The 26,820-nt window shown below is 39.0% G+C and overlaps 1 protein-coding gene across 2 annotated transcripts in view; it reads right to left on the reverse strand.

Annotated features, from left to right (window-relative positions):
- igsf8 (immunoglobulin superfamily, member 8) overlaps nt 1–3,364 on the reverse strand; it is a 62,253-nt gene extending 58,889 nt beyond the window's left edge. Inside the window, exons 1-2 of one of the 2 annotated variants that reach the window (XM_061937768.2) lie at nt 2,996–3,364; nt 2,737–2,886 (exon numbers count right to left, since the gene is read on the reverse strand). In XM_061937768.2, coding sequence (XP_061793752.2) covers nt 2,737–2,791 — 55 coding nt within the window. In that variant the 5' untranslated portion in view covers nt 2,792–2,886; nt 2,996–3,364. Of the gene's footprint in view, nt 1–2,736; nt 2,887–2,982 lie in introns of both variants that reach the window. The other variant, XM_061937767.2, reaches the window with a different exon arrangement.
- Between the last annotated feature and the right edge of the window lie 23,456 nt (nt 3,365–26,820).

Consider the following 26,820-nt stretch of genomic DNA (forward strand, 5'->3'; position numbering starts at 1 on the left):
AAACAGCGAAGGAGAAAAACTATATGATGTTGCTTTCATTTTGATAATACAGTGTCCATCAGCTGCTGTAACAGAGTTAATGAGGTGAGGAAACACGCTGTCACTCCTGTTTTATTTTGTTGTTGGCCAAACTGTTGTACTGAACCACAAGGTGGCGTTGGAGAAGAAAACATGTTGTTTATTAGACTTTATCTTAAATAGCCAAACTGCTTTGTGTTTTATTTTGATATCAAAAAGTAAACACCATGTTTTTTGTTTTTTTACAATACTTGTGTTAATAGCTTCACCTTCATTAAGCCAAAATATTCCCATTCTTCTTGTTCTATCTCTACACTGTTTCTGCTTCTAAGTGTTCTGTGTGTGTGTGTGTAGACTACAATGCGCCTCGGCTCATATTACTAACAATGTCACCACGGCGTGCAATCGTGTCTATTAAAAAAAAAAAAAGTACAGGTGTTTTTCTAAAGGCAGTATAGTACCTTTTTTATTCATTACTACTGTAATACTTTATTAGCACCTGTATACTGTTCTACCCTACTATTGGCTCTGATATTTATAAAAAATATTTTGTACACTTATATCCAAACAGCATTTTGTAAGAAATTACTAACACCAATAGAAGCCAAAAAAAGTTATTTTCAAAGTGCCGTCCATCACACCTTATCAAAAATTCATTACACCTTATCAAAAATTCAACAGCTTTTAAAAACCTTGAAAATGCAGCCTTAAAAAGCATGTCCAGCCTATAAATGCATCTAGTGGTACACAGGCTCTGTCTAGTGGTAGGCAAACAAATCTCTTGGTTATAGTACTGTTTTACTTAAATTCAAATACAGTGTTACTGTTCAAACTGTGTGTAATGTAAGTGGCAAAAAATATTAAACATACTTGTTCAATAAAGCCTCTGCCTTGTTTTTAATGAATACTTAGGCCTAAATTAAAATACAGTGTTACTGTTCAAACTGTGTGTAATGAAACGGTGGCCAAAAATATTAAATATACTTGTTAAGTAAAGCCTCTGCCTTGTTTTTAATGAATACTTAGGCCTAAATTAAAATACAGTGTTACTGTTCGAACTGTGTGTAATGTAACAGTCGCCAAAAATATGAAATATACTTGTTAAATAAAGCCTATGCCTTGTTTTAATGAATACTTAGGCCTTAATACGCTACTGTATTTCAATGTTGGTCATTATAGTGGTACTTGGAGAGTCAATGTTATTGCTGAGGTGGTACTTGGTGAAATACTGCCCTAATGTAGTGTTTTTCAACTAGTGTGCCGTGAGATACAGTCTGGTGTGCCGCGGAACATAATCTAATTTCACCTATTTGGGTTAAAAATATTTTTTGCAAACCAGTAATTATATGTTGAGTGTCGATGCTGTCTAAAGAGCTCGGCAGAGTAACCGTGTAATATTCTTCCATATCAGTAGGTGGCAGCCGGTAGCTAATTGCTTTGTAGATGTCGGAAACAGCGGGAGGCAGCGTGCAGGTAAAAACGTGTCTAATGCTTAAACCAAAAATAAACAAAAGGTGAATGTCCCTAAGAAAAGGCCTTGAAGCTATGCAGAAAACTAAAACTGAACTGCCTACAAAGTAAACAAAAACAGAATGCTGGACAACAGCAAAGACTTACTGTGGAGCAAAGACGGCGTCCACAATGTACATCCGAACATGACATGACAATCAACAATGTCTCCACAAAGAAGGATAAAAACAACTGGAAAATTATTGATTAATAAAACAAAGTAGATGCGAGAAATATCGCTTAAAGAAAGACATGAAACTGCTACAGGAAAATACCAAAAAAAAGAGAAAAAGCCACCAAAATAGGAGCGCAAGACAAGAACTAAAACACTACACACAGGAAAACAGCAAAAAAGTCCAAATAAGTCACGGCGTGATGTGACAGGTGGTGACAGTACACCTACTTTGAGACAAGAGCTATAGTGATGCATGCTTGGTTATGGTTTAAAGTCGTATCCAACGATTGTGACGATGACTTTTTACTGTTAACTGAGTTTCTTTTTTTAATGATTTCTGCTGGTGGTGTACCTACGGAAAAAAATGTGCAAAAATACGGAGCCCCTAAAGGGACATGGAGGGGAACAAATGTTTTGCGAGATCTCGCAAAGCATTTTTTTTCCTATGTCAGTGAACCGGAAGTAAAACAGACACAGCGATGGAAGAGCCTACCCATCATCCGTGGGAGAAGTTTATTGATTTCTATTTTAGTATCGGCCTAATATAAAGACATCAAATCCGTTCTTGCACGCAGACTTGGCTTTGACATAAGCGAGAGACATCTGAAAAGAATACTCAGGGTGAGGGGGCTTCCTCATCTTAATGGGTACCTGTGTCTGTTTTACTTCCGGGTCACTGACATAGGAAAAATAAAACTTTTGCGAGATCTCGCAAAAAGTATTGCAAGACATCCATGTCCCTTGAGGGGCTCCGTAGAAAAACACTGCTCGAATGCATAATAAAGCAATGAGTAAAAACGTCACTTTAAAGTTATTTAGTCCTGCAGAGAGCAGGGGTGATGTGGGCCATATTACGTCTTTTATCCCCCACGATGTAAACATCTAGATTTCATTGGGCAGAGAAAACTACCGACATCCTGGCATATGGCTGCTGCATCCTATGACAAGTGCATCCATACTGCAAATAAACGGAAAACAATCATGCAAATGAGTGTGACAGATGGGAGGGAAATTAAATAAATAAAAAAACTCACCATATTGCAGGCAGACAAGTAAAGCTGTTTTCATCAAAGCCATGGCACCTTTCATCTCCCTCTCTGGGCTCCCGCTAATGATTGACTACTCTCTCGGTGTTGCTCCTCTCCTGGCTCGCTACCGATCATCCCGACACTGCCACGGAGCGTCTATGAACCGACATGAACGGATTATTGCAACACAATATGAACAAACAACACGTCATTGACGCCAAGGCGGGAATGTAAACGTGTGTAAAGTACTACCTTCGTCACGTACCAGTGGCAGGTCTCACATACAATGGCGGGCGTTCAATACAAACGCAAATGTAATTTGTTGCCGCGCCGTCCGGTTCACGTCCTAAAGTGATGCCCGCGTCATTGTCCCGATCATCAGAGGGGGCGGGCACGTACTGCTTCAAAGAAGGCAGACCTGTTTCTATTGGTCGAACAACTGACGTCATCATACCGTCTACCGGAAACGGACGCTACTTAGAAAAATACAACCAAACGAGGTACCGGAAGTAACTATATAGCACAATGTATTTTTTGATTGTTTATCAAAAAAAATTTTAATTAATTTGTTTTATTCAACGTAATCAAAAACGGCGTTGTCGTCACCATGCCGACAGCATACGTTTATGTTGTCCCTACCCGGTTTAATTAGCTGTCCGATCCGTTTTGCCAGGAGTACACTGAGCCTAATATATATATATATATATATATATATATATATATATATATATATATATATATATATATATATATATATATATATAGTATCATTATTAATAATTGTATCCATCCATCCATCCATTTTATACCGCTTGTGCCTTTTTAATAAAAAATGTAACTGTATGCTCCTAAAATATATATATATCCATCCATCCATCCATTTCCTACCGCTTATTCCCTTCGGGGTCGCGGGGGGCGCTGGAGCCTATCATATACATATATATATATATATATATATATATATATATATATATATGTATATATATATATATATATATATATATATATATATATATATATATATATATATATATATTTAGTGACGTGCGGTCACTAGAGGCAGGTGAGGCGGGGCCTCACCTGCCATCATGGAAAGAAAAAAATGTAAAAAGAAAGAAAAACAATTAAATTGTTATATGTATCCAGTGATTATACTATAAAGTTATTTTCCATTTAACTTCACCAGTTTTAGATTATTTTTATTCAAAATCGCTGAATTTTCACATTTGCCGTTCAAATACTGAGAAGAGACGGTGCGGTGAACAGCAGCCAGTCGAGGCGCGTCACTCAGTGCCTCAACATGGACGGACTCGGCTAACTGCATGGTCTGCTGTGCAGTGAGACTGTATTGCTATATGAACTATATTATACATTTCCATAGTTTAGTTAGCTGAGGTATATCATGTACAGTGTATTTTGTCAACAACTGTATGTGTGTAAAGTATTTCTTGTGCTGAGCGATCATTAAACGGCTCATTATTTTAACAATAGGCTTATGTATATTACTTTATATAGATTCTACAAGAAACACAAAACTTAAAAAATAAATGATTTACAATTGCACACACAAGGTTTTGTGCAGCTTCACTCATTGTAAAGGAAGATAATGTGCTTCGTACATCTGCAGGACCGCAAGCAAGGTCGCAGAGAAAATGCGGGCTGGAATTTGAGTGATGTGGGCATTTTCTATATGAACAAGTGGAATGGATTGGATACCGATGCACGAAAGGGGCTCTTTACCTTACGCTACGAAGTGGGGGGAAACTGAGTGAATAATAACAGGTTATATGATTATTTATTTAAACTCATATTTGGGCCATTTTATAATGAATATGTCGGCATTTATTTGTAAAAAAAAAACAAAAAAACATTGAATTATTTAGGGGGGCTTAAGAATATTTTAAGGGGGCTTGAGTCCCCCTAAAATAGGCCTAACAACGCCAATGAGTTAAAGTACCAATGATTGTCACACACACTAGGTGTGGTGAAATATGTCCTCTGCATTTGACCCATCCCCTTGATCACCCCCTGGGATGTGAGGGGAGCAGTGGGCAGCAGCGGCGCCGCGCCCGGGAATAATTGTTGGTGATTTAACCCCCAATTCCAACCCTTGATGCTGAGTGCCAAGCAGGGAAGAATGCTGGTATGAGCTTTTAAACATAACCCGTTAACTGCTGCCAATCAAATGGTGAATAACTTGATACTCTTTAGGGTTCATGTGTTTGTAAATCTGACTGTGATGAAGTCAGTGCCTCACCAGCAGAGGTGGGTAGAGTAGCCAGAAATTGTACTCAAGTAAGAGTACTGTTACTTTAGAGATTTATTACTCAAGTAAAAGTAATGAGTAGTCACCCAAATATTTACTTGAGTAAAAGTAAAAAGTATGTTGTGAAAAAACTACTCAAGTACTGAGTAACTGATGAGTAACATACACACACATATCATATATATATATATATATATATATATATATATATATATATATATATATATATATATATATATATATATATATATATATATATATATATACACACACATATATACACATACATTGATATATACAGTATATCATTTATATTTATTTATTTTGCCGTTTTTGTTTACATGTTAAAGGTGTTTTAATGAATATACATGCATGTTTAACACATATAGATTCCTTTCTTTCATGTTGACAAGAATATAAGTTGGTGTATTACCTGATTCTGATGACTTGCATTGATTGTAATCAGACAGCAGTGCTTAACGTCCACGTTTTCAAATGCAGGAAAAAAAAAGTTCCTCCTTTCTGTCTAATACCACATGAAAGTGGTTGGTTTCTGGTATCTTATTTGTCCAGCTTCCATATTCGTTTTCACACACTTTACAAGAAATACATTGGCGGCAAATTCCGTAGCTTGCTAGCTTGTTTGCGCTGGCTTTCGGAGACTCTTATTTTGAAAGCGCAGGCGCGATGGAGCGGCACTTTTATTGTGAAGACAGGAACTGTACAGTCAGTCTTTAGGCTTGTGACGGGATGTACGTTTGAAATAAAAAAGTGTCTTTTTTCCTTCACACTTTTGATTGATTAATTGAAACTTGTATTAGTAGATTGCACAGTACAGTACATATTCCGTACAATTGACCACTAAATGGTAACACCCCAATAAGTTTTTCAACTTGTTTAAGTCAGGTCATGTGACCGCCTGGCTCTGTTTGATTGGTCCAACGTCACCAGTGACTGCATCTGATTGGTGGAACGGAGTCAAACGTCACTAGTGACTGCATTTTATTGGTGGAACGGAGTGAAACGTCACCAGTAAGGCAGGCACTATGAAGGTCTGTCTGACAGACCAAAACAAAGAAAGCGTGCATTAACAGATCGATAAAAATTAGTAGCGAGTAGCGAGCTGAATGTAGATAAAAGTAGCGGAGTAAAAGTAGCGTTTCTTCTCTATAAATATACTCAAGTAAAAGTAAAAGTAAGTTGCATTAAAACTACTCTTAGAAGTACAATTTATCCCAAAAGTTACTCAAGTAGATGTAACGGAGTAAATGTAGCGCGTTACTACCCACCTCTGCTCACCAGTCATGAACCTCACCGCACGTCACTGATATATATATATATATATATATATATATATATATATATATATATATATATATATATATATATATATATATATAAATGTACCCCGCCTTCCGCCCGATTGTAGCTGAGATAGGCTCCAGTGCCCCCCGCGACCCCAAAGGGAATAAGCGGTAGAAAATGGATGGATGGATATATATATACAGGTAAAAGCCAGTAAATTAGAATATTTTGAAAAACTTGATTTATTTCAGTAATTGCATTCAAAAAGTGTAACTTGTACATTATATTTATTCATTGCACACAGACTGATGCATTCAAATGTTTATTTCATTTAATTTTGATGATTTGAAGTGGCAACAAATGAAAATCCAAAATTCCGTGTGTCACAATATTAGAATATTGTGTAAGGCTAATACAAAAAAGGGATTTTTAGAAATGTTGGCCAACTGAAAAGTATGAAAATGAAAAATATGAGCATGTACAATACTCAATACTTGGTTGGAGCTCCTTTTGCCTCAATTACTGCGTTAATGCGGCGTGGCATGGAGTCGATGAGTTTCTGGCACTGCTCAGGTGTTATGAGAGCCCAGGTTGCTCTGATAGTGGCCTTCAACTCTTCTGCGTTTTTGGGTCTGGCATTCTGCATCTTCCTTTTCACAATACCCCACAGATTTTCTATGGGGCTAAGGTCAGGGGAGTTGGCGGGCCAATTTAGAACAGAAATACCATGGTCCATAAACCAGGCACGGGTAGATTTTGCGCTGTGTGCAGGCGCCAAGTCCTGTTGGAACTTGAAATCTCCATCTCCATAGAGCAGGTCAGCAGCAGGAAGCATGAAGTGCTCTAAAACTTGCTGGTAGACGGCTGCGTTGACCCTGGATCTCAGGAAACAGAGTGGACCGACACCAGCTGGACTGCTGCTGAGTGGTCCAAAGTCATGTTTTCTGACGAAAGCAAATTTTGCATTTCCTTTGGAAATCGAGGTCCCAGAGTCTGGAGGAAGACAGGAGAGGCACAGGATCCACGTTGCCTGAAGTCTAGTGTAAAGTTTCCACCATCAGTGATGGTTTGGGGTGCCATGTCATCTGCTGGTGTCGGTCCACTCTGTTTCCTGAGATCCAGGGTCAACGCAGGGCATATATATATATATATATATATATATATATATATATATATATATATATATATATATATATATATATATATATATATATATATATATATATATATATATATTTTAGGAGCATACAGTTAACATTTTTATTAATAAGGCAGAAGCGGTATAAAATGGATGGATGGAAGCGGTATAAAATGGATGGATGGGTGCATACATTTTTTTTATACCAAGGGCCACATACTAAAAAGTCAATGCATGTGGGGGCCATTTTTATGTTTTTTATTCTATAAAAAATGCAAAAATATACTTAAAAAAAAAAAAAAAAAAAAAAAAAAAAAAAAATATATATATATATATATATATATATATATATATATATATATATATAGTCAGTATCATTATTAATAATTGTATCCATCCATCCATTTTATACTGCTTGTGCCTTCCATCCATCCATTTTCTACCGCTTATTCCCGTCGGGGTCGCGGGGGACGCTGGAGCCTATCTCAGCTACAATCGGGCGGAAGGCGCCACTATTCAAAATTTTAACTGTATGCTCCTAAAACATATTTGTATTTTCCTTTCTTTCTCAATAGAGAACAAGAGTAAAAACAAATCCAGCTTTCCATACCATCTTGTCCGGATTAGGAAGGGGGACAAATGGAAGACGGCCTTCAACACGCACTTAGGTCACTTCGAGTACCGGGTCATGCCCTTCGGCCTGACCAACGCCCCAGCCGTCTTCCAGACTCTTGTTAACGACGTGCTGAGAGACATGCTCGAGAAATTTGTGGTCGTATATCTTGATGATATTTTGATTTTCTCTCACAACCTGCAGGACCATCAACAGCACGTGCGTCTTGTTCTCCAGCGCCTCCTTGAGAATCGTCTTTTCGTCAAGGCAGAGAAGTGCGAGTTCCATTCCTCATCAGTTAACTTCTTGGGTCACATCATCGAGAGGGGTAACATCCGAGTCGACCCCAAGAAGGTAAAGGCAGTGGTGGATTGGCCCCAACCCACCACTCGTACCGAGCTTAGGAGATTCCTAGGCTTTGCGGGTTTCTACCGTCGCTTCATACTCGACTTCAGCAAGGTAGCCGCACCCCTCCACGCACTAACTTCTACCAATACAGTTTTCGTCTGGAACAAGGAGGCAGATAGCGCATTCTTGAGCCTCAAGAGGAGCTTCAGTTCCGCTCCTATCTTGGTACACCCTGACCCCGACAAACCGTTCACAGTTGAAGTAGATGCATCAGATTCCGGGATTGGGGCAGTATTGTCCCAAAAAGCTAATGAGAATAATGTGTTGCACCCTTGTACATTCTTTTCCAGACGCCTAACCCCAGCCGAGAGGAACTATGATGCAGGGAACCGAGAACTGTTGGCCGTCCACGAAGCTTTGGTTGAATGGAGACACTGGCTAGAGGGGGCAGAACATCCGTTCCTAGTCCTGATCGACCACCGCAACCTTATTCACATCCGTTCTGCAAAGAGACTTAATGACAGGCAAGCACGCTGGTCACAGTTCTTTGGCCGATTCAATTACACTCTCACCTACAGACCCGGTTCACGCAATGGCAAGGCTGACGCTTTTTCAAGGATCTTCTCCGAGGAACCCACCACAAGACAAACTGCAGAGACCATACTTCCCCCGAACCGCATCTTCGGGATGGTAACTTGGGAAATCGAGGGCCTGGTCAGGACGGCCCTACGGTCTGACCCTGGTCCCGGTAACGGACCCCCCAATAGACTTTTTGTTCCGCAACCCTTAAGGAGCAAGGTACTCGACTGGGCACATTCAAGTCTGTTTACATGTCATCCCGGAATCCACAGATCGCTATCATTCATTCGACGCCGCTTCTGGTGGCCTTCCATGGAAGGCGGATACTCGCGAGTTCATCGCCGCCTGCTGCATCTGCGCCCGGAACAAGGCAGACCACAGCCCTCCTGCTGGACTCCTACATCCTCTTCCGATCCCGAGTCGACCTTGGTCACACATCGCTCTTGACTTCATTACTGGACTTCCCCCCTCTAAAGGTAACACCACAATCCTCACAATAATCGACAGGTTTTCCAAGGCGGCCCATTTCATACCCTTGCCCAAACTCCCATTCTCGGCCGAGACCACAGAACTGCTCGTTCAGCATGTGGTTAGAATTCACGGGATCCCCACCGACATTGTGTCTGATCGTGGACCCCAATTCATTTCCCGGGTGTGGCGAGCTTTCTGCTGGGGGATCGGAGCCACGGTCAGCCTGACTTCTGGCTACCATCCCCAGAGCAATGGACAAGCGGAAAGGGCCAACCAGGGGGTGGAGACCATGCTGCGTTGTATGGCTGCTCAACAGCCCAACTCCTGGTGCAAGTTTATTCCTTGGGTAGAGTACTCCTTTAACTCCATGACCTGCGCAGCTACTGGTATGTCCCCTTTTGAATGCTGGCAAGGTTTTCAACCTCCTTTATTTCCCTCCCAGGAGATCGAAGTGGCAGTTCCCTCCACCCGAGCCCACCTGAGACGATGCCGCAAGGTGTGGAGGTCTGCCCGCGCTGCCTTATTGAAGGCATCTGAGAAGATGCGTCGTAACGCCAACCGGCGGCGCATCCCGGCTCCCGACTATCAGCCCGGGCAGCAGGTGCTGCTACGGGCCAAGGACCTCCACCTCCCGATATCTTCTCAGAAACTAGCGCCACGGTTCGTTGGACCATATACGGTCAGATCCAAGGTCAATCCTGCAGCAGTTTGTCTGGATCTCCCTGGTTCCATGAGATCCCACCCGGTGTTCCACGTGTCTCAGGTCAAACCAGTAACCAACAGTTCACTGTCGCCCCCCACCCCTGCCCCCCCTCCGCCTAGGGTTCTCGAGGATGGGGACCAGGTGTGGACCGTCAGGGAGATTCTCAAGGTCCGACGACAAGGAAGAGGATGGGTCTACCTCGTGGACTGGGAGGTCTATGGACCTGAGGACAGATGATGGGTCCCGGCTTCTTACATCGCCGACCCCTCCCTTATTGAGGATTTTTACCGGACTCACCCTGAGGCACCCCGAAGCTCGTCGGGAGTCTCGCATAAGGGGGGGGGCCTGTTATGGGTCACACTTCTGCTGCTTCTCCTGTTGCGTGCCCTGACGAGCGCACCGCGGGACACGCCCACGGGCGCCCTCTCTCCGCTGCAAGCGCGCTTCCGCGCGGCTGCAAACGCTCGGCAATCTACGCACCTGTCTGTGATGAGCGATCAGCCTTCATAAACCAGCGCAACCTGAGATCCGACGCCAGAACGTAGCTTCTCGTACCCAGTACAGTAAGCCCACACGTCTCTCGCTCACCTACATGTGCATTCTCTCTCCCTGTGCTTCCTCCCCGTCGTTCTCATCGTCTCTTGTGTTGTGTCGTTCTCCAGCTCCCCGTCATCCTTCCTCGTCGTCAAGCTGTGTGTCTTGTCACATTGGACCTCCCTGTGGATCCCTCCTTGCCTTCCTGGATTTCGACCTCACGCCTGCCCACTTACTACGACGCCGCGCTCCTGTCCTCGACCACCCGCCTGTCCTCCAACACTCGAGCCTGCCTTGCCCTTATTTGGACTTCCGCCTGGATCAACACGCACTCTCAACACCCTCTGGCAACCATACTCAGATAATTTCCACATTTAGTCACACTTCATCTCTTTGGTTTAATTACACATCTCATTCACACACCAAGCTGTCAATAAACACGCTGACAGCTAAACGACGTCATCGTCTCCCTGTCGTCTTCTTCTCTTGCTATCACGTCACAGCTTGTGCCTTATTAATAAAACATTTAATTGTATGCTTCTAAAATATATATATATACATATATATATATATATATATATATATATATATATATATATATATATATATATATATATTTTAGGAGCATACAGTTAACATTTTTATTAATAAGGCACAAGCGGTATAAAATGGATGGATGGAAGCGGTATAAAATGGATGGATGGATGCATACATTTTTTTTATACCAAGGGCCACATACTAAAAAGTCAATGCATGTGGGGGCCATTTTTATGTTTTTTATTCTATAAAAAATGCAAAAATATACTTAAAAAATTTTTTTTTTAAAATAAAATATATATATATATATATATATATATATATACAGTATATATATATATATATATATATATATATATATATATATATATATATATATATATATATATAAATATATATATGTATATATATATATATATATATGTATATATATATGTATATATATATATATATATATATATATATATATATATATATATAGATATATATAGATATATATATATATATATATATATATATATAGTATCATTATTAATAATTGTATCCATCCATCCATTTTATACTGCTTGTGCCATCCATCCATCCATTTTCTACCGCTTATTCCCGTCGGGGTCGCGGGGGACGCTGGAGCCTATCTCAGCTACAATCGGGCGGAAGGCGGGGTACACCCTGGACAAGTCGCCACTATTCAAAATTTTAACTGTATGTTCCTAAAATATATTTGTATTTTCCTTTCTTTCTCAATAGAGAAAAAGAGTAAAAACAAATCCAGCTTTCTTTTTCTTCAGAAAATCTTATCATAAAACTTGATTTTATCTTATTTTTTCCACAGTTTTTTGACAAAAAACATCAGTAGTTGCCAAGACAATGCATAGGTTTTTTTAATTTTCATTATTTACTAATATCCATTCCAGTTTTTGTAAAATGTGTATATATATCCAATCCAATCCAATCCAATCCACTTTATTTATATAGCACTAAACATAAATGTTTTCAAAGCGCTGCACAAAAAAATTAAAAACAATATTCAAATACTATCCTTAGCTCCACCAATGGCTGAATGAAAACTAAATAAATAAATATAAAACCAATATAAAAACAAATATGATTTTGTTTTAAATATAATAGGCTACAGCACCCCCCGCGACCCCAAAAGGGACAAGCGGTAGAAAGTGGATGGATGGATGGATAATATAAATCCATCCATCCATTTTCTACCGCTTGTCCCGTCCGGGGTCGCAGGGGTGCTGGAGCCTATCTCAGCTGCTTCGGGCGGAAGGCGGGGTACACCCTGGACAAGTTGCCACCTCATCGGGGCCAACACAGATAGACAGACAACATTCACACTCACATTCACACACTGGGGCAAATTTAGTGTTCCAATCAACTTATCTTTGGAGGTGGGAGGAAGCCGGAGTACCCGGAGGGAACCCACGCAGTCACGGGGAGAACATGCAAACTCCATACAACAGAAAGATCCTGAGCGCAGGATCGAACCCAGGACCTTCGTATTGTGAGGCAGATGCACTAACCCCTGTGACACCGTGCTGCCCCTTTATTTATATATATATATATATATATATATATATATGAATATATATATATATATATATGAATATATGTGTTGTTTTTGAACACTAAATTTGAATTTGAACACTAAATAATTCATGAAACTTTCAAGATAATTTTAGAGCAAACAATGCCTCGATTACATACTGTTTAAATACTGTAAATATATATATATATATATATATATATATATATATATATATATATATATATTTATATATATATATATATATATATATATATATATATATATATATATATATATATATATATATATATATATATATATATATACACACACACACTATATTGCCACAATGATTTGCAAATAATTTTCACCCATATTCAGTTGAATATGCTACAAAGACAACATATTTGATGTTCAAACTGATAAAAACATTTTTTTTGCAAATAAACATTAACTTTAGAATTTGATGCCAGCAACACGTGACATAGAAGTTGGGAAAGGTGGCAATAAATACTGATAAAGTTGAGGAATGCTCATCAAACACTTATTTGGAACATCCTACAGGTGTGCACGCTAATTGGGAACAGGTGGGTGCCATGATTGGGTATAAAAACAGCTTCCCAAAAAATGCTCAGTTTTTCACAAGAAAGGATGGGGAGAGGTACACTCCTTTGTCCACAACTGCGTGAGCAAAAGGTCAAACAGTTTAAGAACAACGTTTCTCAAAGTGCGATTGCAAGAAATTTAGGGATTTCAACATCTACGGTCCATAATATCATCAAAAGGTTCAGAGAATCTGGAGAAATCACTCCACGTAAACGGCATGGCCGGAAACCAACATTGAATGACCGTGACCTTCGATCCCTCAGACGGCACTGTATCAAAAACCGACATCAATCTTTAAAGGATATCACCACATGGGCTCAGGAACACTTCAGAAAACCACTGTCACTAAATGCAGTTTGTCGCTACATCTTTAAGTGCAAGTTAAAGCTCTACTATGCAAAGCGAAAGCCATTTATCAACAACATCCAGAAACGCTGCCGGCTGCTCTGGGCCTGAGCTCATCTAGGATGGACTGATACAAAGTGGAAAAGTGTTCTGTGGTCTGATGAGTCCACATTTCAAATTGTTTTTGGAAATATTCGACATCGTGTCATCCGGACCAAAGGGGAAGCGAACCGATTCCAGACTGTTATCGACGCAAAGTTCAAAAGCCAGTATCTGTGATGGTATGGGGGTGCATTAATGCCCAAGGCATGGGTAACTTACACATCTGTGAAGGCACCATAACTGCTGAAAGGTACATACAGTTTTTGGAACAACATATGCTGCCATCTAAGCGCCAACTTTTTCATGGACGCCCCTGCTTATTTCAGCAAGACAATGCCAAGCCACATTCAGCATGTGTTACAACAGCGTGGCTTCGTAAAAAAAGAGTGCGGGTACTTTCCTGGCCTGCCTGCAGTCCAGACCTGTCTCCTATCGAAAATGAGTGGCGCATTATGAAGCGTAAAATACAACAGCGGAGACCCCGGACTGTTGAACGACTGAAGCTCTACATAAAACAAGAATGGGAAAGAATTCCACTTTTAAAGCTTCAACAATTAGTTTCCTCAGTTCCCAATCGTTTATTGAGTGTTGTTAAAAGAAAAGGTGATGTAACACAGTGGTGAACATGCCCTTTCCCAACTACTTTGGCACGTGTTGCAGCCATGAAATTCTAAGATAATTATTATTTGCAAAAAAAAAAATTAAGTTTATGAGTTTGACATCAAATATCTTGTCTTTGTAGTGCATTCAATTGAATATGGGTTGAAAAGGATTTGCAAATCATTGTATTCCGTTTATATTTACATCTAACACAATTTCCCAACTCATATGGAAACGGGGTTTGTACTGTAATATTGCACAGGTAATTGTTATATATTGTATATATGATATAAACATATGATATATCAGTATATATCATATCATATCATAAATATTATAAACTTATCACTTTCCTCTGGCACTGTTCCACTAGCATTCAAAAAAGCGGTTATTCATCCTTTGCTCAAAAGACCTAACCTCGATCCTGACCTCATGGTAAACTACCGGCCGGTGTCCCACCTTCCGTTTATCTCGAAAATCCTCGAAAAAATTGTCGCACAGCAGCTAAATGAACACTTAATGTCTAACAATCTCTGTGAACCTTTTCAATCCGGTTTCAGGGCAAATCACTCTACGGAGACAGCCCTCGCAAAAATGACTAATGATCTACTGCTAACGATGGATTCTGATGCGTCATCTATGTTGCTGCTTCTTGATCTTAGCGCTGCTTTCGATACCGTCGATCATAACATTTTATTAGAGCGTATCAAAACACGTATTGGTATGTCAGACTTAGCTTTGTCGTGGTTTAACTCTTATCTTACTGACAGGATGCAATGCGTCTCCCATAACAATGTGACCTCGGACTATGTTAAGGTAACGTGCGGAGTCCCCCAAGGTTCGGTTCTTGGCCCTGCACTCTTAAGTATTTACATGCTGCCGCTAGGCGACATCATACGCAAATACGGTGTTAGCTTTCATTGCTATGCTGATGACACCCAACTCTACATGCCCCTAAAGCTGACCAACACGCCGGATTGTAGTCAGCTGGAGGCGTGTCTTAATGAAATTAAACAATGGATGTCCGCTAACTTCTTGCAACTCAACACTAAGAAAACGGAAATGCTGATTATCGGTCCTGCTAAACACCGACATTTATTTGATAATACCACCTTAACATTTGACAACCAAACAATTACACAAAGCGACTCAGTAAAGAATCTGGGTATTATCTTCGACCCAACTCTCTCCTTTGAGTCACACATTAAGAGTGTTACTAAAACGGCCTTCTTTCATCTCCGTAATATCGCTAAAATTCGTCCCATTTTGTCCACTAGCGACGCTGAGATCATTATTCATGCGTTCGTTACGTCTCGTCTCGATTACTGTAACGTATTATTTTCGGGTCTCCCTATGTCTAGCATTAAAAGATTACAGTTGGTACAAAATGCGGCTGCTAGACTTTTGACAAGAACAAGAAAGTTTGATCATATTACGCCTATACTGGCTCACCTGCACTGGCTTCCTGTGCACTTAAGATGCGACTTTAAGGTTTTACTACTTACGTATAAAATACTACACGGTCTAGCTCCAGCCTATCTTGCCGATTGTATTGTACCATATGTCCCGGCAAGAAATCTGCGTTCAAAGAACTCCGGCTTATTAGTGATTCCCAGAGCCCAAAAAAAGTCTGCGGGCTGTAGAGCGTTTTCTATTCGGGCTCCAGCACTATGGAATGCCCTCCCGGTAACAGTTAGAGATGCTACCTCAGTAGAAACATTTAAGTCCCATCTCAAAACTCATTTGTATACTCTAGCCTTTGAATAGCCCCCCTTTTTTAGACCAGTTGATCTGCCGTTTCTTTTCTTTTCTCCTCTGCTCCCCCCTATCCCTTGTGGAAGGGGAGACACACAGATCCGGTGGCCATGGATGGGGTGCTGGCTGTCCGGGGTCGGGACCCGGGGTGGACCGCTCGCCTGTATATCGCTCGTGATGGTTTCCTGCTGACCCCACTGTGGACTGGACTCTTACTGTTATGCTGGATCCACTATGGACTGGACTCTCACAATATTATGTTAGACCCACTTGACATCCATTGCATTCGGTCTCCCTAGAGGGGGGGGGTTACCCACATATGCGGTCCTCTCCAAGGTTTCTCATAGTCATTCACATCGACGTCCCACTGGGGTGAGTTTTTCCTTGCCCTTATGTGGGCTATACCGAGGATGTCGTTGTGGCTTGTGCAGCCCTTTGAGACACTTGTGATTTAGGGCTATATAAATAAACATTGATTGACATTGATTGATTGATATACTGTACATATAGTATGTAAATATTTCATTCATGTCATATTTTATATTGCTAATACAGTACATTTTTAGTCTATTTTATACCTGCATTGTCCTTTCCATCAATCAATCAATCAATGTTTATTTATATAGCCCTAAATCACAAGTGTCTCAAAGGCCTGCACAAGCCACAACGACATCCTTGGTACAGAGCCCACATAAGGGCAAGGAAATTTCCATCCTTTGTAACTGAGCCACTGTGTGGAACAATTTTCCTTGTGGATCATTAAAGTTTGTCTAAGTCTAAGTCTATGTAATGTAGATTAAATTAAAGTGTTATCATAGCTGATCCAACCAATTGTGCCAATAGAGAATTTGCCACAGAAGCAAAACAAAAGATGAAATAACTCAATTAATTAATTATATAATTTGTGTAAAAGAGCAGCCGGTTATACAAATGAATCACCTTCTTTACTGAACTTAATTCAGAAAAGAAGGTGATTCAGTTGTTATAAATTATATTAGTTTAGTATCAGTACGGGTTGACGGAATAATAGTGTGTGTCTGCATTTATACCACCAGATGGCGACAAACACCCATTTAAACAGTCCTGTGTTCTGGGCTTAATGTCGACTGTGCACAGCACACTGAAAAGTAAGGAATTAAAGTAGAAACTTATGGTTAGCTACTTTTTACACTTAACATGTCAAAATGTCACTTACAAAGTACAGCGGACGCAAGTTATACATTGATGGGAAATTGTGTTTACTATTATTTACAAGTCACACAATGGATGACCTTCAACCTCACGGGTTTGCGTTGAACTTGGCATTTGCTTTGTGACTGATAGAAGAAAAGCTTGTGCATTAGAGAAGAAAGCGTCTTTAGTGTGACACGTGGTGCGTGTCTCGAGAGCACGTCGTAGCCATGATGACGTAGCATGCTTCTTTTCCTCCCCGGGCAGACGCTCTTCCTCGCAGGCATCTCTTCCAACCTGCAGCTACATGGAAAAGTGGATGAGTTCACAGTGTGGCTCAGCACACAGCGAGGAAGTCATTAGGCTCTTCTCATGTTGCGGAATATGCAGACTTCAGCACTGACAACTTGAACTCAACCTTTAATAGTTTAGATGATGCAACACTCTCTAAAACTCCTCCGTTTACTCTGTGTGCTCTTGCTCAGCCTGTGCAGGTAGTGCAACAAAAAGAAAACAATACAAAGCTGCAAACTGCTGCTACTAGAAATAGTTTATTGAGGGTGGTGTTTGTGGCCCAAAACCATACAAGACTGGAATTGCAGGGTGGAAAAACCATGATTTGGCAGCCGCAGCTTTGAAACTGCATTGTATTTACTATCCACATCAAATCATTTTGTCAAGATTCTAGTTGTTTACTCAACTATTTCCACCAAACAGTACGGTCGGAGTTAGGGTTGTACGGTATACCGGTACTAGTATAGTACCGCAATATTAATTAATCATATTCGGTACTATACCACCTCTAAAAAGTACAGTGTCTCCCCCCTCCCGCCCCCTCCTTTTTTCAATGGGGATGTGCGTCGTCGTCACGTCGTGACATTGCTGGTTTTAGATGTAGAGGAGCATGTTCGGCAGCGCACACACACAGAGTACTTACAAGCAGACACAGTGTGTAGACAGAAAAGGGAGAACGGACACATTTTGGCTTAAAAACTAACGATAAAGGTGAAGTTATAACATTGAAACGCCCTCAGGAAGAGGTGCTTTAAAACATGGCTCGCGAGCTAGCAGCTATTGTCCATCCGCAGTCGGCAGTGCTTCAGCTACTTCTAAATCGCTAATCCCTGTCTCCATGGCGACAAATAAATTAAGTTTCTTACAAGTACTATTATCACTGGAGGACGATGAATAGCTAAACATGCTTCACTACACACCGTAGGAGGATACAATAGCTCACCGGCGTCAAACACCATGGTTGGATCTACACCTGACATCCACTGTAATGATACCAAGTACATGAGCGTATCTCGTCGATACGACTATGATTGCATTGATATTTTTTAGCATCTCAAAATCTTTCTTCATTTAAAAAAATATTATATTATGTTTATAAACTCAGGAAATACGTCTCTGGACACATGAGGACTTTGAATATGACCAATGTATGATCCTGTAACTACTTGGTATCGAATCGATACCTAAATGTGTGCAAACTAATGTAAAGTATCAAACAACAGAAGAATAAGTGATTATTACATTTTAACAGAAGTGTAGATAGAACATGTTGAAACAGAAAATAAGCAGATATTAACTGTAAATGTACAAGTAGATTAATAATCCCTTTTTACAGTTTGTCCTTCATAATGTTGACAAAATAATAGGTAGATAAATGACACAATATGTTACTGCATACGTCAGCAGACTAATTAGGAGCCTTTGTTTGTTCACTTACTACTAAAAGACAAGTTGTCTAGTATGTTCACTATTTTATTTAAGGACTAAATTGCAATAATAAACTTATTTTTATTGTACCCTAAGATTTGTTGTTCAAATAAAGACAATAATGACATTTTTGTGGTCCCCTTTGTGTAGAAAAGTATCGAAAAGTATCAAAATACATTTTTGGACCAGTACCAAAATATCGGTATCGGGACAACTCTACTCTGAGTAGCGACCGAACAGTTGTTTTCAGAGTTCAACTACGTTTGCAATGTTTTAATAACGGCTGTACACCAATACTCATAATGTAAAACACATTTACTAGTTCATCCAGAATATTGAAATGTTCGATTTAACAAGTGCACCACAAATCTCTGACAAAATCTGACAAGTTTACACATGACAAAACTCCCCTGCAAAAACTCTACGGTGAAGTAAATGTTCATTGGATTCTGTATTATAATATAAGTTATTCATGTTTTTGTGAGCAGCTCATTAAAATTGTATCCAATAACATATGTGTCCGCATCACTCCACTTACTACGTCAAAAAAAAAAAAAAAAAAAAATACCACTTCACTTCAATTAAAGGACAGCATAATTTCAAACAGTTGATTATAAAGAGGTGAGTAAATAAGTCGCCACCTCATCACAGAGCCAGTACAGAGAGAAAGACAAGCATTTGGGCTGATATCGTATCAGATTCATATCATATTCGGCCTATACTAAAGGCTTTCATATCGGTATCGTATAAGAATAACAATGTCACCTATTATACAACGCTAACACAGTTATATTTTGAAGTATATATGCCGATATGGGCATCTCCATCAACTATATGATTTGCCAGAGAAGCTGGACGGTACAAAAAAAAAAAAAAAAAAACAACAACAAAAAATAAATAAATAAAATAAAAATAAAAATAATAATAATAATAATAATATAATATATATATATATATCCATCCATCCATTTTCTACCGCTTATTCCTTTTGGGGTCGCGGGGGGCGCTGGAGCCTATCTCAGCTACAATCGGGCGGAAGGCGGCGTACACCCTGGACAAGTCGCCACCTCATCGCAGGGCCAACACAGATAGACAGACAACATTCACACTCACATTCACACACTAGGGCCAATTTAGTGTTGCCAATCAACCTATCCCCAGGTGCATGTCTTTGGAGGTGGGAGGAAGCCGGAGTACCCGGAGGGAACCCACGCAGTCACGGGGAGAACATGCAAACTCCACACAGAAAGATCCCGAGCCCGGGATTGAACCCAAGACTACTCAGGACCTTCGTATTGTGAGGCAGATGCACTAACCCCTCCTCCACCGTGCTGCCCTATATATATATATATATATATATATATATTTTTTTTTTAAGTATAGTTTTGCATTTTGTTATAGAATTAAAAATACCTGAGAAGCTGGACAGGACAAAAAATAAATAAATACAAATAAAATAAATATTTTTATATACATACATATATATATATATATATGTATGCATGTATGTATGTATGTATATATATATATATATATATATATATATATATATATATATGTATGCATGTATGTATGTATGTATATATATATATATATATATATATATATATATATATATATATATATATATATATATATATATATATATATATATATATATATATATATATAGATATATATAGATATATAGATATATATAGATATATGTATGTATATAAAAATATTTATTTTATTTGTATTTTTTTATTTTTATATATATATATATATGTGTATGTGTGGGAAAAATCACAAGACTACTTCATCTCTACAGGCCTGTTTCATGAGGGGTTCCCTCAATCATCAGGAGATTTTAATAGAAGCATTCACATACCATGGTTTATATAGGGCACAGAGTGGGTGATTGGCTCATGTGTTACCTAGGAGGTGTTTCCGTCTGTGACGGCATGCTGATACAATTTCGCTGCGCTTGTTGAGGGATGACAGGTCTGGACGGTATATAATAAACAGTTTCTCTTTCAAACATAGGTTGCATCTTTTATTACCACTATTGTAAGGTGTGCTGGATGCATTTGCCATGTTATTGAATATTCAACATTGTTGTCTTTGAGGTCCCAAATGTGTTTGCTGAGTTCTGTAGTATTCCGCAGGTTTTGGTTCCTGAAAGAAGCCTTGTGATTGTTCCATCTGGTTTTGAACTCTCCCTCGGTTAATCCTACATATGTGTCGGATGTGTTAATGTCCTTGCGTGTTACCTTTGATTGGTAAACGACTGATGTTTGTAAGCACCCCCCGTTGAGAGGGGGTGCTTATTATATATATATATATATATATATATATATTTTGAAGTATATTTTTGCATTTTTTATAGAATAAAAAACATAAAAATGACCCCCACATGCATTGACTTTTTAGTATGTGGCCCTTGGTATAAAAAAAAATGTATGCATTGTTCAGGGCCACTATCACTAGAAGGACACATGATCATGTCCTGGGCTTTTGCAAATATCTAAATTTTTTTTTTTTCCATTTTATTCCATCAGTTACAGAATGTGTCATAAAAGATGAGATAAAACACAATTGTCTGTCATAGTTCAACAATAAGGTTGCGTGAATCAAATAAGAATGTGTAACACAACCTTCACACCCTTGAAAAAATACAAAATGGTTCAATTATTCTAATAGCAGCAGAACCAGCATGGAACACTTCGCTGTTCACGCAACACAGATGTCATAAGACCATCAAAGCTCACATTTATTCATTCACACTCAGCACCAACATTTGGGAACCAGGATGAGGAAAAAAGGCAAACATATATTATCTATTTGTGGCAGCATCAAAAAAAGTTATGTTTAAGTTTCACTTTTCCATGGGATCGCATGACTGCTGCGCCAGGTCCACTACTAACCACATTGTGAAGTATGCGGACGACACAACAGTAGTGGGCCTCATCCGTGACAACAACGACATGGACTACAGGGAGGAGGTGAAACATCTGGTTGACTGGTGCAGAACCAACAACCTGGTCCTGAACGTTGACAAGAACAAGGAGATCATCGTCGACTTCAGGAGGCACCAGTCCAGCCACACTCCACTCTTTATCAACGGCACAGCAGTGGAGATGGTAAGCAGCACCAAGTTCCTGGGTGTGCAGACAACTGACAATTAGAGATGTTGGCAGGCCGATATTATCGGCCGATAAATGCGTTAAAATGTAATATCGGAAATTATCGGTATCGTTTTTTTTTTTTATCGGCATCGTTTTTTTTTTGAAATTTTGTATTTTTTATTTTTTTATTAAATCAACATAAAAAACACAAGATACACTTACAATTAGTGCACCAACCCAAAAAACCTTCCTCCCCCATTTACACTCATTCACACTCATTCACACAAAAGGGTTGTTTCTTTCTGTTATTAATATTCTGGTTCCTACATTATATATTAATATATATCAATACAGTCTGCAAGGGATAAAGTCCGTAAGCACACATGATTGTGCGTGCTGCTGGTCTACTAATAGTACTAACCTTTAACAGTTAATTTGACTAATTTTCATTAATTACTAGTTTCAATGTAACTGTTTTTATATTGTCTTATTTTTTTATTCAAGAAAATGTTTTTAATTTATTTATCTTATTTTATTTTATTATTTTTTTTTAAAAGTACCTTATCTTCACCATACCTGGTCGTACAAATTAGGCATAATAATGTGTTAATTCCACGACTGTATATATCGGTTGATATCGGTATCGGTTGATATCAGTATCGGTAATTAAAGAGTTGGACAATATCGGAATATTGGATATCGGCAAAAAGAGCCATTATCGGACATCCCTACTGACAATATGACCTGGTCCCTACACACTTGTAAAAAGAGCTCAGCAGCGCATGCACTTTTTGTGTCGGATGAAAAGAGCACAGCTCCCTTCCCCCATTCTCACCACATTCTACAGAGGCACAATAGATAGATAGTACTTTATTTTATATATATATATATATATATATATATATATATATATATATATATATATATATATGTATATATACATATATACAGGTATATATATATAGAGAGAGAACCTATTGACCAACTGCATCTCTGTCTGGACTGGAGCCTGACCAGGGCTCGGAAAATCTGTAGAGATTCCTCCCACCCCCACCAAGGACTGTTTTCACTGCTGGACTCTAGAAAGAGGTTCTGCAGCATCCGTAGCAGAACCTGCAGGTTCTGTAACAGCTTCTTCCCTCGGGCCATAAGACTCTTGAACGCATCATAATAATCCCCTCAATTCCCCCCCAAAATTGATTAAGTGGCTGGAATATAAAGACAATATAACATACATCCATAAACGTGGATGCATATGCAAAAGTGCAATATATTTATCTGTACAGTAATCTATTTATTTATATCTGCACCTCATTGATCTTTTATCCTGCACTACAACGAGCTAATGCAACGAAATTCCGTTCTTATCTGTACTGTAAAGTCCAAATTTGAATGACAATAAAAGGAAGTCTAAGTAAGTCTAAGTTTAAGCTTAGCACATAACTGTGATGCGTTCAAGGTCCCTTGGTTAAAGTTTGAAACAGAGACATCAGCCCCAGTAGATGCACTAATAATAATACTTATCATAGTAATGTTGAATTATTGTGATTATCCACTGATGATAATCCACAAATATTTCCTGCATTACACTGCGAAGTAAAGGGAACGTTGATATATTTACTACATGCAGATGAATAATGGCAGGTTGCATGGTTATAAACTCCCATTCTGGCTACTTTATAGTACATTTTGAAAAACCCCACCAAAAAAAAAAGAACTTTAAAAAAAAATGAAACACCACCGAATAAAATTGGGGGGAGGTTAAGGACATTTTAAGGAGCAGTCAGCCCCCCTAAAAAGGCCAAATGACACCACTGGTTTGAACGCTAGATAGAAAAACATTGGTGATGAAACAAAACACATAATATTAATATCGTGAGCTTCCATGGAGTGCGCCATGACTGCCTGGGTTTTCGCTGAGTACTCTAGCTTCCTCCCACCTCCAAAGACATGCACCTGGGGATAGGTTGATTGGCAACAATAAATGGTCCCTAGTGTGTGAATGTGAAAGTGAATGTTGTCTGTCTGTGTTGGCCCTGTGATGAGCTGGCGACTTGTCCAGGGTAGGGTTTGTACAGTATACCGGTACTAGTATAGTATCGCGGTACTAATGGATCAAAAACGGTACTATACTCTGTTTGAAAAGTACTGGTTTGCCATATATATATATATATTTTTTACAGGCATGATGGTGCGTCGTCGTCACGTCATCATTGCTGGTTTTACGAGCAGAGGAGGATGTTCGGCAGCGCACACACACGGAGTACATACAAGCAGACACAGTGTGTAGACAGAAAAGAGAGAATGGACGCATTTTGGCTTAAAAACTAAAGATAAATGTGAAGTTATAACACTGAATCACCCTCAGGAAGAGGTGCTTTAAAACATGACAACATAAGCCAGCTGAATTCTGATTGGATACAAACTCTAACCTAAAAACCACAGCACTGGAAGGAGCATAATATGACATGAAGAGTATATGAGTACTTAAGGAAAGTAAAAAAAAATACTTTTATCTTTAATTATGATCATAATTTCTGGTTATGTTAGGCCAGCAGAGAAGTCCTTGCTGGCCCTGGTGGCCCACCACTGTGCATACGTCAGCAGACTAATTAGGAGTCTTTGTTTGTTTACTTACTACTAAAAGACAAGTTGTCTAGTATGTTCACTATTTTATTTAAGGACTAAATTGCAATAATAAACATACGTTTAATGTACCCTAAGATGTGTTGTTAAAATAAAGAAAATAATGGCATTTTTTGTGGTCCCCTTTATTTAGAAAAGTATCGAAATACATTTTGGTACCGGTGTCCCCAAAAATAGAAACATCTCAGATTTTAATTTGTACTGCATGTTGACTACTTACCTGATGGTGGTAAAAATAAATATTTGCAGTTTGCAGCATCATTTTTGAGCAGTTCTTGAAAAGATTACAGGATATTTTTACTTTCTCTTTCGGTCCTCACGTACAGGCCCACTTCAAAGTAAACACTGACGATTGCTTTGGGTTTGCCAATATATGTTGTCAAGTTACAGTAATCCTTCATCATATATGAAAAAGGCCCCCCAAGATGGGAAGGTGTGTGTAAAGCATTGTGTGTAATATTTTGCAAAAAATGTGAAGCAGAGTCTATGCCTAATATGCACAGTGGTTTTGTTTACTGTGTGTTAGTGTTATAACGATACCAATATTTTAGTACCGGTACCGGTACTAAAACGATTTCGATACTTTTTTTGTACTATTCGGTACTTTTCTAAATAAAGGGGACCACAGAAAAATTGCATTATTGGCTTTATTTTAACAAAAAATCTTAGGGTACATTAAACATATGTTTCTTATTGCAGTTAAGGCCTTGAATAAAATAGTGAACATACAAGACAACTTGTCTTTTAGTAGTAAGTAAACAAACAAAGGCTCCTAATTAGTATGCTGACGTATGCAGTAACGTATTGTGTCATTTATCTACCTATTATTTTGTCAACATTATTAAGGACAAGTGGTAAAAAATTAATTATTAATCTATTTGTTTATTTACTGTTAATATCTGCTTACTTTTTCTAGGGGGGCGTGGTTGGGGGCGTGGTTAAGAGGGGAGGAGTATATTTACAGCTAGAATTCACCAAGTCAAGTATTTCATATATATATATATATATATATATATATATATATATATATATATATATATATATATATATATATATATATATATATATATATATATATATAAATAATAAGATAAGAGAAATACTAGAATTTCAGTGTTCATTTATTTACACATATACACACACATAACACTCATCTACTCATTGTTGAGTTAAGGGTTGAATTGTCCATCCTTGTTCTATTCTCTGTCACTATGTTCTAACCTTGCTGAACACCCTCTCTGATGATGCATTCTGCTTTGTCTCCTTGTTGTTAGCGCAGCTGTGCACTGCCCTCTCTAAAAGCCCTAGATGTTAATGTCACATATGTATGTACAGTAGATGGCAGTATTGCCCTGTTTAAGAGTGTCACAATATTGCTGTTTACGGCAGACGAACTGCTTTACGGTAGACGAAAACATGACTGCTGTTGTTGTGTGTTGTTGCCGCGCTGGGAGGACGTTAACGAAACTGCCTAACAATAAACCCACATAAGAAACCAAGAATTCGCCCTCGATCATTCTACAGTTATAACGTCATTGGGCAGGCACGCTGTTTATATTGTGGGGAAGCGGACGTGAAAACAGGCTGTCGACACGTCACTCAGGTCCGCCTGAATTTTGGGAGATTTCGGGAGAAAATTTGTCCCGGGAGGTTTTTGGGAGAAGCGCTGAATTTCGGGAGTCTCCCGGAAAATCCGGGAGGGTTGGCAAGTATGATATATGATAGTATATATCTGTATCATTAATCAATTTAAGTGGACCCCGACTTAAACAAGTTGAAAAACTTATTCGGGTGTTACCATTTAGTGGTCAATTGTACGGAATATGTACTTCACTGTGCAATCTACTAATAAAAGTCTCAATCAATCAATCAAAGTCTTAAAGCATCTCTTCCTGAGGGTGTTTCAGTGTTATAACCTCACCTTTATCGTTAGTCTTTAAGCCAAAATGCGTCCGTTCTCCCTTTTCTGTCTACACACTGTGTCTGCTTGTAAGTACTCCGTGTGC

Source organism: Nerophis lumbriciformis, linkage group LG03 (assembly GCF_033978685.3).
Source record: "Nerophis lumbriciformis linkage group LG03, RoL_Nlum_v2.1, whole genome shotgun sequence".
In the NCBI taxonomy this organism is placed as follows: Eukaryota; Metazoa; Chordata; class Actinopteri; order Syngnathiformes; family Syngnathidae; genus Nerophis; species Nerophis lumbriciformis.